This window comes from Panulirus ornatus, chromosome 2, assembly GCF_036320965.1.
Source record: "Panulirus ornatus isolate Po-2019 chromosome 2, ASM3632096v1, whole genome shotgun sequence".
In the NCBI taxonomy this organism is placed as follows: domain Eukaryota; kingdom Metazoa; phylum Arthropoda; class Malacostraca; order Decapoda; family Palinuridae; genus Panulirus; species Panulirus ornatus.
This window is the reverse complement of record NC_092225.1, coordinates 65,732,421-65,746,385: the sequence shown is the minus strand read 5'-3', so window position 1 is coordinate 65,746,385 and position 13,965 is coordinate 65,732,421. Positions and strand designations below refer to the sequence as shown.

The 13,965-nt window shown below is 38.9% G+C and overlaps 2 protein-coding genes across 2 annotated transcripts in view; one reads left to right on the top strand and one right to left on the bottom strand.

Moving 5' to 3' along the window:
- mRpL11 (mitochondrial ribosomal protein L11) overlaps positions 1–13,965 on the bottom strand; it is a 130,273-nt gene that overhangs the window by 60,605 nt on the left and 55,703 nt on the right. The window lies entirely within an intron of this gene.
- The window catches only part of Phb1 (prohibitin l(2)37Cc), a 74,882-nt gene that overhangs the window by 15,143 nt on the left and 45,774 nt on the right, over positions 1–13,965 (top strand). Inside the window, exons 2-3 of the mRNA XM_071676610.1 lie at positions 4,711–4,872; positions 13,048–13,190. Coding sequence (XP_071532711.1) covers positions 4,711–4,872; positions 13,048–13,190 — 305 coding nt within the window. The remainder of the gene's footprint in view (positions 1–4,710; positions 4,873–13,047; positions 13,191–13,965) is intronic.

The window sequence follows — 13,965 nt, the reverse complement described above, 5'->3', positions numbered from 1 at the left end:
TAACACATGCGTTACATCCTCGATAAATACTTTTCATTGCTTCTAACAACTTGCCTCCCACACCATATATTCTTAATACCTTCCACAGACTATCACAATCAACTCTATCATATTTGTTCTCCAGATTCATAAGTGCTACATACAAATCCATTTGCTTTTCTTAAGTATTTCTCACATAAATTCTTCAAAGCAAACACCTGATCCACACATCCTCTACCACGTCTGAAACCACACTGCCGTTCCCCAATCTGATGCACTGTACATGCCTTCACCCTCTCTATCAATACCCTCCCATATAATTTTCTAGAAATACTCAATAAACTTATGCCTTTGTAATTTGAGCACTCACCTTTATCCCCTTTGCACAATCCTCAGGAACCTCACCATTAGTCATACGTACATAAAATATCCTTACCAGCCACTTAGCAACACAGTCATCCCCTTTTTTTTTTTAATAAATTCCACTGCAATACCATCCAAACCCACTGCCTTGCCAGCTTTCATCTTCTGCAAAGCTTTTACTACCTCTTCTCTGTTTAACAAATCATTCTCCTTAAAACCCTCTCACTTCACACACTACCTCGACCAAAACACCTTATATCTGCCACTCTTATGATCTAACATATTTAACAAACCTTCAAAATACTCACTCCATCTCCTAACATAACCACTACTTGTTATCACCTCCCCATTCGCCCCCGTCACTGATGTTCCCATTTGTTCTCTTGTCTTACACACTTTATTTACCTCCTTACAAAACATCTTTGTATTCTCCCTAAAATTTAATGATACTCTCTCACCCCAACTCTCATTTGCCCTCTTTTTCACCTCTTGCACCTTTCTCTTGACCTCCTGCCTCTTTCTTTTATACATCTCCTAGTCATTTGCAGTATTTCCCTGCAAAAATCGTTTAAATGCCTCTCTCTTCTCTTTCACTAATAATGTTACTTCTTCATCCCACCAGTCAGAACCCTTTCTAATCTGCCCACCTCTCACACTTCTCATGCCACAAGCATCTTTTGCACAAGCCATCACTGCTTCCCTAAATACATCCCATTCCTCCCCCACTCCCCTTACGTCCTTTCCTCTCACCTTTTTCCATTCTGCACTCAGTCTCTCCTGGTACTTCCTCACACAAGTCTCCTTCCCAAGCTCACTTACTCTCACCACTCTCATTACCCCAACGTTCTCTCTTCTTTTCTGAAAACCTCTACAAATCTTCACCTTCGCCTCGCGCCTCCACAAAATAATGATCAGACATCCCTCCAGTTGCACCTCTCAGCACATTAACATCGAAAAGGCTTTCTTTCCTGTGCCTATCAATTAACACGTAATCCAATAACGCTATCTGGCCATCTTTCATACTTACATACTTATAATTATGTATATCTTCCTTTTTCAACCAGGTATTCCCAGTCACTAGTCCTTTTTCAGCACACAAATCTACAAGCTGTTCACCATTTCCATTTACAATACTGAACACCCCATGTATACCAATTATTCCCTCAACTGCCACATTACTCACCTTTCCATTTAGATCACCTGTCACAGTAACCCGGTCTCATGCATCAAAACTCCTAACACACTCACTCAGCAGCTCCCAAAACACTTGCTTCATGATCTTTCTTCTCATGCTCAGTGCATATGCACCAATAATCACCCTTCTCTCTCCATCCACTTTGTTTTACCCATATCAATCTAAAGTTTGCTTTCTTATACTCTGTCACATACTCCCACCACTCCTGTTTCAGGAGTAGTGCTACCCCTTCCTTTTCTCTTGTCCTCTCACGAACCCCTGACTTTACTCCCAAAACATTCCCAAACAACTCTTCCCCTTTACCCTTGAGCTTCGTTTCTCTTAGAGCCAAAACATCCAGGCTCCTTTCCTCAAACATACTACCTATCTTTCCCTTTTTTCTCCTCTTGGTTACATCCACACACATTTAGACACCCCAAACTGAGCCTTTGAGGAGGGTGAGCACTCTCTGTGTGACTCCTTCTTCTGTTTCCCCTTTCAGAAAGTTTAAATACAAGGAGGGGAGGGTTTCTAGCCCCCCCACTCCTGTCCCCTTTAGTCACCTTCTACGACACTTGAGGAATGATGGGAAGTATGCTTTCTCCCATGTCCCCAGGGATAAGAGAGATGTGTGGTAATAAAAAAAGAGTGTGGTTGAGAGAGCAGAAGAGGGTGGTTTGGTCACATGGAGAGAATGAGTGAGGAAGATTGACAAAGAGGATATATGTGTCGGAGTGGAGGGAACGAGAAGTGGGAGACCAAATTGGAGGTGGAAGGATGGAGTGAAAAAGATTTTGAGTGATCGTGGCCTGAACATACAGGAGAGTGAAAGGCATGCAAGGAATAGAGTGAATTAGAATGATGTGGTGTACTGGGGTTGACTTGCTGTCAATGGATTGAATCAGATGTGAAGCGTCTGGGGTAATTTATGGAAAGTTTTGTAGGGCCTGGATATGGAAAGGGAGCTTTGGTTTCGGTGCATTATACATGACAGCTAGAGACTGATTGTGAACGAATATGGCCTTTGTTGTCTTTTCCTAGCACTACCTTGCGCGCATGTGGGGGGAGGGGTTTGTCATTTCATGTGTGGCAGGATGGCGACGGGAATGAATAAAAGCAGCAAGTATGAATTTTGTACATGTGTATATATGTATATGTCTTTGTGTGTATATATATGTATACATTGAAATGTATAGGTATGTATATGTGTATGTGTGGACGTGTATGTATATGCATGTGTATGTGGGTGGGTTAGGCCATTCTTTCGTCTGTTTCCTTGCACTACCTCGCTAACGCGGGAGACAGCGACAAAGTATATTAAAAGAAAAAATATATATATATATATATATGAATGTGTATATATGTGTGTATGGAATTACATACCTATATGTGTTGTTTACTTGAGTGGGTGTGCCTTTCTTCTACTGTTTCCTGGCACTGCCACACTAAAATGGGAAAAAGCAATTAAGTTCATATAAGACAAAGAAAGAAATAATGAAAATCAAAGTGACAGTAATATAAACTGAACTTATTTCTGGAAAAGTAGATGATGCTGTGCATGGAAGGTCAAGTTCAAACATGTGTAGCACCAAGCTTACTCAGAACTCAGGTGAAGGTTGGAATTCTTTTTGAGACTTTGCAGTAGTGAGTGGACAAGGATTACATTGAGAACTTCACAGCAAGTCTTGGTTTGTTCAATAGATTTAAAAGAAGATATAGCTTGTACATTGTTTGAGTCACAGGTAAAGCAGCAAATGCTGATGAAGGAGCTGCCAAAAAGGGAGAAAGAAAAACCAAAGAATTTTTCTTTTTTTTTTATAAACCATAGAGTGATTTGAAAAAGTCAATTGATAAAGCTGGTGAAACAAAACTGAGATAATCATATTAGAACTTGCTTACAAAAATAGTAGGAATGATGAAATATGAACTAAAGAATCTTAGATGAAAGGTAAAATGAAACTACATAATCATATGATAAAGCCGGTGAATGAAATCAAGATAATCATGATGGAAATTGAGTAGGATAAAAGAATGTTGTACTGGTATATGAATTCTACCTGCTATGCTGACATACATCTGACATATGTCCATTTCGAGATCCGACTGGTTGGTCAGAACAGAACTCGGATGTATGTTGGGGATAGATGGTAAATATACTTTTTGTATGTGTGTATCAGTGATTACTCATGATAATTGTTTCATGCATGCCATGATTTGTAATATTCGACAGAGGTATCCAGGGTAAGAATTAAAATCCCAAATGTGTCGTGGTAAAAGAATCAAGGGAGAGAGCTCTCCACAGGAGTAAGTGTGATAGGAATGTTGGGAGAATTATGAAAGAAAAGAACATTCGTGATTATGACTGTCAAAAAAGGACTGTAAGACAGCCATGTTCGGTCACCTGTGTCTTACTGATTTGAAACATGGAGATTGAATAAAGCTAATGCTAACAGAGTTCAGGCATCTGAAATAGATTATTTGAGGGTACTTGTGTTGTTGAAAAATGGAATGGAATAAGCACTGAAGTGTATAGATGTGGGATGTCACCGAGAAAATGACATGAGATTTGGTTTGTTCTTGTGGGTATGCTGCATCATGATAAGAAAGAAAATAGATGGGATCAAGGTCATAGTAAAGAAAGTAAATGGAAGACAAGTAGCATTTTATAAGGGGGAAATTTTAAGAACTGCATTGGGGAAAATGATCAGGATAATGTGAGGGATTAACCATATAGGGGAAGTGTGTTTGGGTAGGGTGGCCTGGAGACTTATCAGGGCCACTCCCTAATGGGAAACTTCTGGGTAAGGACCAAAGCTTGAAGATAATGGAATATGTTTAGTGGCTGCATTGTTCAAGAAATATTTTTTCATGCACGATGAATTCATAAGTTCTTGCTTGCTCTTGCAGTCTTCTATCCACCTCAGTGAAATAAGACCTGTGCCATTGATGAGATTCATTTTGTTTGTCTTGTACAGAACATGTTAACCTCCACAATTCCCATAATCCTCAAAGCCCTCTCTCCATTATTCATGAAGTACATAAAAGATTGTATAATAGGGTAAGGGTCATGCAGTTATTAGATTTCTTGTTTTCCGATTGATTGATAAATTGACACAAGGAATGATCATATTTGTTTGGATGTTTATTTTGTCATGAAATAACTTTTTTAAACTTTTTTAATCAACTTTTTCCAGTTGATGCAGGCCATCGTGCTGTCATCTTTGATAGATTTGCTGGTGTTAAGGATACAGTTATTGGTGAGGGCACACACTTCTTCATCCCCTGGGTACAAAGACCAATTATCTTCGATGCCAGAACTCGACCCAGGAATGTTCCAGTGACAACTGGTAGTAAAGGTTAGTAATGACAGATTTTGTATGTTTTATGTTAAAGGAAAGCAAATCAGTTTATTTAGTGCTGAATTTTAGTGTTATGTCATTTCTGTTGATGTTAGATTAGATGAATTTAGAAGAAATATCTAGATCAGTATTAAATAGTTTTCTTGCGGTTATTATTTGAAAACTTTTAATCAGATCTTGCTTCAGATCTAGATAATGATTAACCCTCAGTACAGCATTTTATTTGTGGATGCATGAACTTTTTTGATACAAGGACCTCCCTCGTAATGCCTGGTTATGTACCTGGAATACTTGTCATTCTGTGAAATGTCATTAAATGAATGCTTTGAACTTGTTATACAAAGAAATGCAAACAGCAACCGACTATTAGACTTTTTAAGGCTGTCTCTGGTAACTCTCAAGTTAGTGTGGCAAAAGTTGGAAGGCATACAGATAATTCACAGTGAATTACCTGCAAGTTGTCATTGTGACTAAGGAGGCACAAATATTGAAAGGAATGGACTTTAAGCAAAGTATTTATCAAAGCATTTATGTTATGTGGGTGGGTTAGGCCATTCCTCATCTGTTTCCTTGAGCTACCTCGCTGATGTGAGAGACGGTGATTAAGTATAATAAAGAAATAATGATAATTAAAGCCATTCTTAAACATATCAATAGTACTGCTTTCAGCCACTCTGATTGCCAAATGATTTTATGCATTAATAATCCTGTTGAAGGAAAAGTACTTTTGCCTCATTCAAAATTGAACATTTGCCCATGCATGTTTAACCAATACAATGAGTAAAATTAGACAAATCATGTTTTAAGTAATTTGATAGCGCAAGATTGTCAAAGACTTTGATCAGTTTGAATCCTTATAACAGATCATCTCTTAACCTTATCTTTTCTAAGCTAAATAAATTCAAGTTGTTTAATCTGTTTGTTTCTCTGTCCAGGAATCATCTTGGTAGCTTAATGCTGTACTCTCTCTATTCTTTTGATGTCTGTTTTTAGGCAGGGTGACCTGAAGTGAACACAGTATTCATGATGTAGATGGAACAGTGAATTGTAGGGTATGGATGATTTCCATGGACTTTAAATTCGAAGGCCTTCCCTGTGAATCTAAGAATTTCTTTTACTATCAACACTGCTTCTGTGCACTGTTTGCTTTGTTTTAGGGTACTTGAGATTATTACACCGAAGTCTTTTCTTTCTAATTTACGTTTTTCAGTTCAGCAGAATTCATACAGTAGCTTGCGCTTGCCTTTTTCTTTTTTACTACAGGTAAGTAAAACTTTGTGCTTGTCGATATAAATATTCATTTGCCACTTATGAGCCCAGTCCATCAGTTTGTCTCTGTCAGTTTGAAGCTATAGATGTTCATCTTCATTTGTAGATTTATTTCCTAGCATTGTATCATCATCAGATTTTGATATATTGCAGTGCTACCCAATATCAGTATCATTGATAAATATGAGAAACAGAACCAGAAACAGAAACAGAGCCCAAGACTGATCCTTGAGGCACTTCACTTGCTACGTTTAGCTGTTTTAAGGCTTGACCATTAATCGTAACTCTTTGTTTATGGCCAGTTGACCAATTTTCCTATCCACTGAAGTACAACCCCATCAGTGCTATGTGACATAATTTTTGCAAGTAACCTTTGATGTGGATCCTTATCGAAAGCTTTTTGAAAATCTGAATAGATAACGTCAATGTCAAATGCTTTATTTTTGTCATACATGTTGATTATATCATAAAAGGAATTGAGAAAATTTGTCTGACTTAAGTGATATCATTGAAAGCCATGCTGAGAATTATTAAGTGATGGTCCTCTAAATGGCTTATGATTTTATCTTAAATGATAGTTTCCATGAGTTTTCCAACTACAGACATTATTCTAATAGGATGATAATTTCTGGGCATTGACTTATTATTTCTTTTTAAAATTGGTCTTTTTTCCCTTAACAGGTGACTTATTGAAAAGGACAGTGAAGAACTTCACTATCTTGTTTTTCACCTTTCATTGTTCTCAGATAAAACTTATCAAGGCTTGCCATTTTACTTATTTTCATTTGTTTTTTGCTGAAAGTATGTACTCAGGTTCTATGTCAATTTTTTGAAGAACATTCACCGGTCTTATCTATTATGTTAAGGGTTTACATTGCTGAGCACTGATTTATGTGTCATACTCTTTAGTATGGTATTTATATGTAAGAGCTTATCTTAGGAGTGGTTTAGCACACACTTCTATCGTATGATTGATGTGATATGTGACGAAGTCTTGCAAGAAAGTGTGATCAGGTGATATTGGAGTGGAATTGGGTGGAGTGAAGATTATTGGAAGTAATAGAGAGGGGTACTAGGATTGTCTCCCTGATCACCAGAATTATTTTACTCAGCAACCATTTCAACTGTAGGTGGAGAAGAAATTCCCTAATTCTTTTGAAAAAGCTATCTAATGTTAATATTGGTGGAATGTCACTTTTTCTCTGTAAATTTCCACAAAGCCAATTGAAGGATCTTTAAGCTCTCCAAAGAACACTAGGGCACATTCACAGTTGGGATCTTTGCCATTATCAAGGGCCATAAGTTTGTCTTTGTAGTCAGAATTTTTATACTGTGCTTTTCATTGTAAATTGGCATGTGATAGATGTTTCAGCCCTTTCCTTGTGGTTTTCATGCCTCCAACTGCATTATTTTTAAAGCCCATCTGAACTACAGTAGGTTACATATGATTTGAGTTTGCATCCTAATTTTCACTTGTTGGAACTGTGAAATATTGCTCAGTGAGATAATGTGATACTGCTGTTCCTTATACAAGAAAAGTTGTAGAATTTTTTTTAGAGAACATCTGTTTATGATGAGTTTAGAGTAATACTGAAAAGTGGGTGGATCTAGCAGGGGGTATGAGAGGAGAACTGTTTTGTTATGTTTCTTTGTAAATTGTGGAGTTAGAATGATAACAGAAGAAACTCAGATTTCCCTTGCTGTACTGTTTCCCTGTAGACACCTTTTTCCATCTGCATTGTCCACAAAGATATTGAAATTTGGGGAAAATGAAGAAATAATAGAATACAGAGTATTGGACAGAGACAGGCACTGTCATAAACCAATTGAAGAATATGAAAGACTGCAGATTAAGGATATCTAATGACCTAACTTTCAGTGAATACATTGAAACAGTAGTTGCCTTCCTCAGGTGGAAGGTGAGGTGGATCTAGTGGATTTTAAAGATGAGGGAAGAAAAACCAGTGATGGTAATTCACAAGTCGCTTATTTTTTTCATGAAAGGACTATTGTGTTCTAAAATCACCCTACAAGGAAGGTGAAATCATAGAATTAGCAAGTGTTTGGAGATTTTCATGTCCCCCTGAAATGGCAAAGGAACTGAAGTATTGGGAACAGCTGAATTCGCTGAGGCTGTACTCCATGTAAATTAGATGGGAGAGGTATACGTTCATGTATTCCTAGAAAATCCTTAAAGCATGGTCCCGAACTTTCACTTCAGCTGAAATAAATTTCCTTTGACTTGACAAAATGAAAGGCTTATGAAATTCTACCTCAGAAATCCAAAGGTATGATATGCACAAAAATAGAGGACATCTCAAAAATATGGAGTCTGAGACTTTTCAACGTCCTGCATGCAACCACGAAAACATCATGGGTTGCACAGTAGAGAGGTTGAAGAGGGTCCTGGACAAGTACCTACAAAGTGTGCCAGGCAGTATTGGCTGCATAGGCCTGTGGGCTGTGTCTTCCATCGACCTGGTTGATCTGTGATCCAACCCAGCAGCCAGAGCATAGCCTTAGATGTTGGGGTAAAAGAGTCCCAAAGACTAAATCAGTTAAACATTGATGGGAAAAGTTTGAAATTTTTCAAAAATCATTAGTGGGCGATTGCTTGCATGATCGAGCATGTACTAGCATGTGGCAGGACTTCCACAAGCCAGTCTAGTGCACATGGGTATGCAATCTTTCCAGGGCTTGAACCTTGGTGCCCTTTTTTTTCTCACCTCTTTTGAATTTTAAGTTCTCTGTGGCAATCACTTGCACATTAAGCATTTGCTGTGGTTTAGATCCCCCTTCAATGATTTCCAATAATGCTGGGTAAGCAGTAGCAGCTTTTGCATTTACACTTGCATTCTGACTCACAATCTTTATGCTGTGTAAGTTTGAGCGCCTCTTAAACTGCTCACACCACTCACGACTTGCCACAAAAGTTTCACTCATCTCTAGCACCCTCTTTCTGTCTCAGCTCTTCAAATAAACTTAGACCTATGTGTGAATGATTACCTGTGATCATGAAGGGTAATGCTGATATTGATCTTCCATCCAAATGTTTAACAGTCTTTAAATATTTTCCATTCTTTTATTTGTCATGACGTGACTTCGTAGCAGCTAAAGGTGCTTTGAGCACCTGTTTTGATTATGAGTGGTTTATACAACTGTAGGTTGCAAACTGAGAGCTTTTCCAATGTCCACAGCTCACTGTCCACTTTCAGATCTCTTTTACACTTCCAACTTAATCTCTAGTGTAACACTTTACATCTTATTTTTGTGTGACAACAGACACTAGTGATACATGTCACTAGCTTATCTATCCATCTATCTAAATCTCTGATTCCTGTTCCCAACTGGAGCTCCCTCAAGGGGGTGGGCATGGCAGTAGAGTCTCCATAACTAGTAAACTCCAGTGCTGCTTCTTAGGCTTTTGCCTCTCCCTTAACAGGTCACTGGCAGAGGGCAACTCTTGGGCAGTGTTTGCAGAGGCTCTTACCTGATGTTGCTATTGTCTGGTTCTACCTAATGCTCCTGCATAATGTTCTTACCTACTACTTATACCCAATGTTTCTACCTAATGCTCCTTTCTAAATGTTCCCATCTACTGCTTCTGTCTATTGCTCTGACCAATTTGCCAAAAGGCAGGGCTGTTAACTTGCCTGCCACACCATATATTCTTAATACCTTCCACAGACCATCTCTATCAACTCTATCATATGCCTTCTCCAGATCCATAAACGCTACATACAAATCTATTTGCTTTTCTAAGTATTTCTCACATACATTCTTCAAAGCAAACACCTGATCCACACATCCTCTACCACTTCTAAAACCACACTGCTCTTCCCCAATCTGATGCTCTGTACATGCCTTCACCCTCTCAATCAATAACCTCCCATATAATTTCCCAGGAATACTCAACAAACTTATACCTCTGTAATTTGAGCACTCACTCTTATCCCCTTTGCCTTTGTACAATGGCACAATGCAAGCATTTCGCCAATCCTCAGGCACCTCACCATGAGTCATACATACATTGAATAACCTTACCAACCAGTCAACAATACAGTCACCCCTTTTTTTTAATAAATTCCACTGCAATACCATCCAAACCTGCTGCCTTGCTGGCTTTCATCTTCTGCAAACCTTTTACTATCTCTTCTCTGTTTACCAAATCATTTTCCCTAACCGTCTCACTTTGCACACCACCTCGACCAAAACACCCTATATCTGTCATTCTATTCAAAATACTCACTCCATCTCCTTCTTACATCACCACCACTTTTTATCACCTCCCCATTAGCCCCCTTCTCTGAAGTTCCCATTTGTTCCCTTGTCTTGCACACTTTATTTACCTCCTTCCAAAACATCTTTCTATTCTCCCTAAAATTTAATGATACTCTCTCACCCCAACTCTCATTTGCCCTCTTTTTCACCTCTTGCACCTTTCTCTTGACCTCCTGCCTCTTTCTTTTATACATCTCCCACTCATTTGCATTTTTTCCTTTCAAAAATCGTCCAAATGCCTCTCTCTTCTCTTTCACTAATAATCTTACTTCTTCATCCCACCATTCACTACCCTTTCTAATCAACCCACCTCCCACTCTTCTCATGCCACAAGCATCTTTTGCGCAAGCTATCACTACTTCCCTAAATACGTCCCATTCCTCCCCCACTCCCCTTACCTCCTTTGTTCTCACCTTTTTCCACTCTGCACTCAGTCTCTCCTGGTGCTTCCTCACACAAGTCTCCTTCCCAAGCTCACTTACTCTCACCACCCTCTTCACCCCAACATTCTCTCTTCTTTTCTGAAAACCCATACAAATCTTCACCTTAGCCTCCACAAGAGAATGATCAGACATCCCTCCAGTTGCAACTCTCAGCACATTAACATCCAAAAGTCTCTGGTGTGGGAGGCAAGTTGTTAGAAGCAGTGAAAAGTTTTTATCGAGGATGTAAGGCATGTGTACGTATAGGAAGAGAGGAAAGTGATTGGTTCTCAGTGAATGTAGGTTTGCGGTAGGGGTGTGTGATGTCTCCATGGTTGTTTAATTTGTTTATGGATGGGGTTGTTAGGGAGGTGAATGCAAGAGTTTTGGAAAGAGGGGCAAGTATGAAGTCTGTTGTGGATGAGAGAGCTTGGGAAGTGAGTCAGTTGTTGTTCACTGATGATACAGCGCTGGTGCCTGATTCATGTGAGAAACTGCAGAAGCTGGTGACTGAGTTTGGTAAAGTGTGTGAAAGAAGAAAGTTAAGAGTAAATGTGAATAAGAGCAAGGTTATTAGGTACAGTAGGGTTGAGGGTCAAGTCAATTGGGAGTTAAGTTTGAATGGAGAAAAACTGGAGGAAGTAAAGTGTTTTAGATATCTGGGATTGGATCTGGCAGCGGATGGAACCATGGAAGCAGAAGTGAATCATAGGGTGGGGGACGGGGCGAAAATCCTGGGAGCCTTGAAAAATATGTGGAAGTCGAGAACATTATCTCGGAAAGCAAAAATGGCTATGTTTGAAGGGATAGTGGTTCCAACAATGTTGTATGGTTGCGAGGCCTGGGCTATGGATAGAGTTGTGCGCAGGAGGGTGGATGTGCTGGAAATGAGATGTTTGAGGACAATGTGTGGTGTGAGGTGGTTTGATCGAGTAAGTAATGTGAGGTTAAGAGAGATGTGTGGAAATAAAAAGAGCGTGGTTGAGAGAGCAGAAGAGGGTGTTTTGAAATGGTTTGGTCACATGGAGAGAATGAGTGAGGAAAGATTGATCAAGAGGATATATGTGTCGGAGGTGGAGGGAACGAGGTGAAGTGGGAGACCAAATTGGAGGTGGAAAGATGGAGTGAAAAAGATTTTGTGTGATTGGGGCCTGAACATGCAGGAGGGTGAAAGGAGGGCAAGGAATAGAGTGAATTGGATCGATGTGGTATACCGGGGTTGACGTGTTGTCAGTGGATTGAATCAGGGCATGTGAAGCGTCTGGGGTAAACCATGGAAAGTTGTGTGGGGCCTGGATGTGGAAAGGGAGCTGTGGTTTTGGGCATTATTGCATGACAGCTGGAGACTGAGTGTGAACGAATAGGGTCTTTGTTGTCTTTTCCTAGTGCTACCTCGCACACATGAGGGGGAAGGGGGATGGTATTCCATGTGTGGCAAGGTGGCGATGGGAATGAATAGGGGCAGACAGTGTGAATTGTGTGCATGGGTATATATGTATGTGTCTGTGTGTGTATATATATGTGTACATTGAGATGTATAGGTATGTATATTTGCGTGGGTGGGCGTGTGTGTGTGTACATTGTGTATGGGGGTGGGTTGTGCCAGTTCTTTCGTCTGTTTCCTTGCGCTACCTCGCAAACGCGGGAGACAGCGACAAAGCAAAATAGATAAATAAATAAATAAATAATACTATTCCTTCAAACTTACCAACTTTCACTTCCGAGATAATGTTGTCACTTTTCTTACATTCTTCATCACTCCCAGAACCTTTGCCTCTTCCCCCACCCTATGACAAACTTCCACTTCCATATTCATATAAGTTGTTTAAAAATTATCTTCGATGTTTTGGAAAAATTTTATAGATTGGTTTTTATAGAAGAGTTGCATGAAGTGCTTACTTACTTTCACAAGTAGCTGCATTCACTGGAGTGATGTACCTAGAACCTGTGCTTTATTTTCACCCTGTGATGCACTTTATCCTCCATGGTTGTATCCACCTTCATGTTTCTTCTCAGCTACCTAAAGCAGTTTACTTCTTCTGGGTCTTCATCATTTTAACATTCAGACTGCTCTGTCTCATTCTTAAGCTGCACCTCATTACCTTATTTTTTTTACTTTTGTATGCTAAGATTATAGAAGTGCATTAAAGATGGTGGAAGTACATTAAAATAAGCTTTATTGTGATATATTTTTTAACAGATTTGCAGAATGTGAACATTACTCTCCGAATCTTGTTCCGTCCCATGGGTGACCAGCTTCCAAAGATCTTCACTACTCTGGGTATTGACTATGAGGATCGTGTTCTACCCTCCATCACAAATGAAGTCCTGAAAGCTGTTGTGGTATGTATTTTTTATATATATCTCATATATGGATAACTGGAGTTGGGTAGTATTGGATGCAGTGGAAGGTGTTTTGAATGGAGACGTATATGTCACCTGATGAATTAACTTGTTTGAAGTGTAAAAGTATGAAGTACTGTACTTTCATGGATATAGAAGTTTAACTAAAATGTATATGAGTGATGTTTGGAAGGAGTATGTACTTGATCCTACCTACTAGACTTGGAATGGAGTAATGATGAAAGATAGAATTGTTCATTGTCATAGATTACATATCATATAGATGATCACCTTTATGTGTTCTATGTTGAGTAGGTAATGAGAATGTATCATGTCTCCTGAATATCCTTGTATTAGATTTATGATATTACTTGAAAAGGTTCTTGAAAAGAAAAATTATGAATGAGGTAGCAGCAACCATGTTATTTGTAGGAAGAAGAAATTTGGAAGCTTTAGTATTTTATCCCTTAACTTTTAAGAGTTTAACCTAAGACTGGTGCACAGTGAGTATCCTCTTACTTGTACATGGATAGAGAGGGATAGCATGTTGCTCTTTTGCAAAAGTTTTATATTTCTCTTTTATCAAATACTCCATTTCATACTACAGGGGTCCCCTTCATGACAGGAGCTCATTTACTGGAATTTCAATATAGCAAAACTTACTGACTTGGGAACCAGTTTATTTAATGTATTTCTAAAACTCGTAATGGAAATGTGAATCTTTGACTTATACATTTGTCTCAAAAGTTTTTAAAAGTAAATATTTCCTCATTAT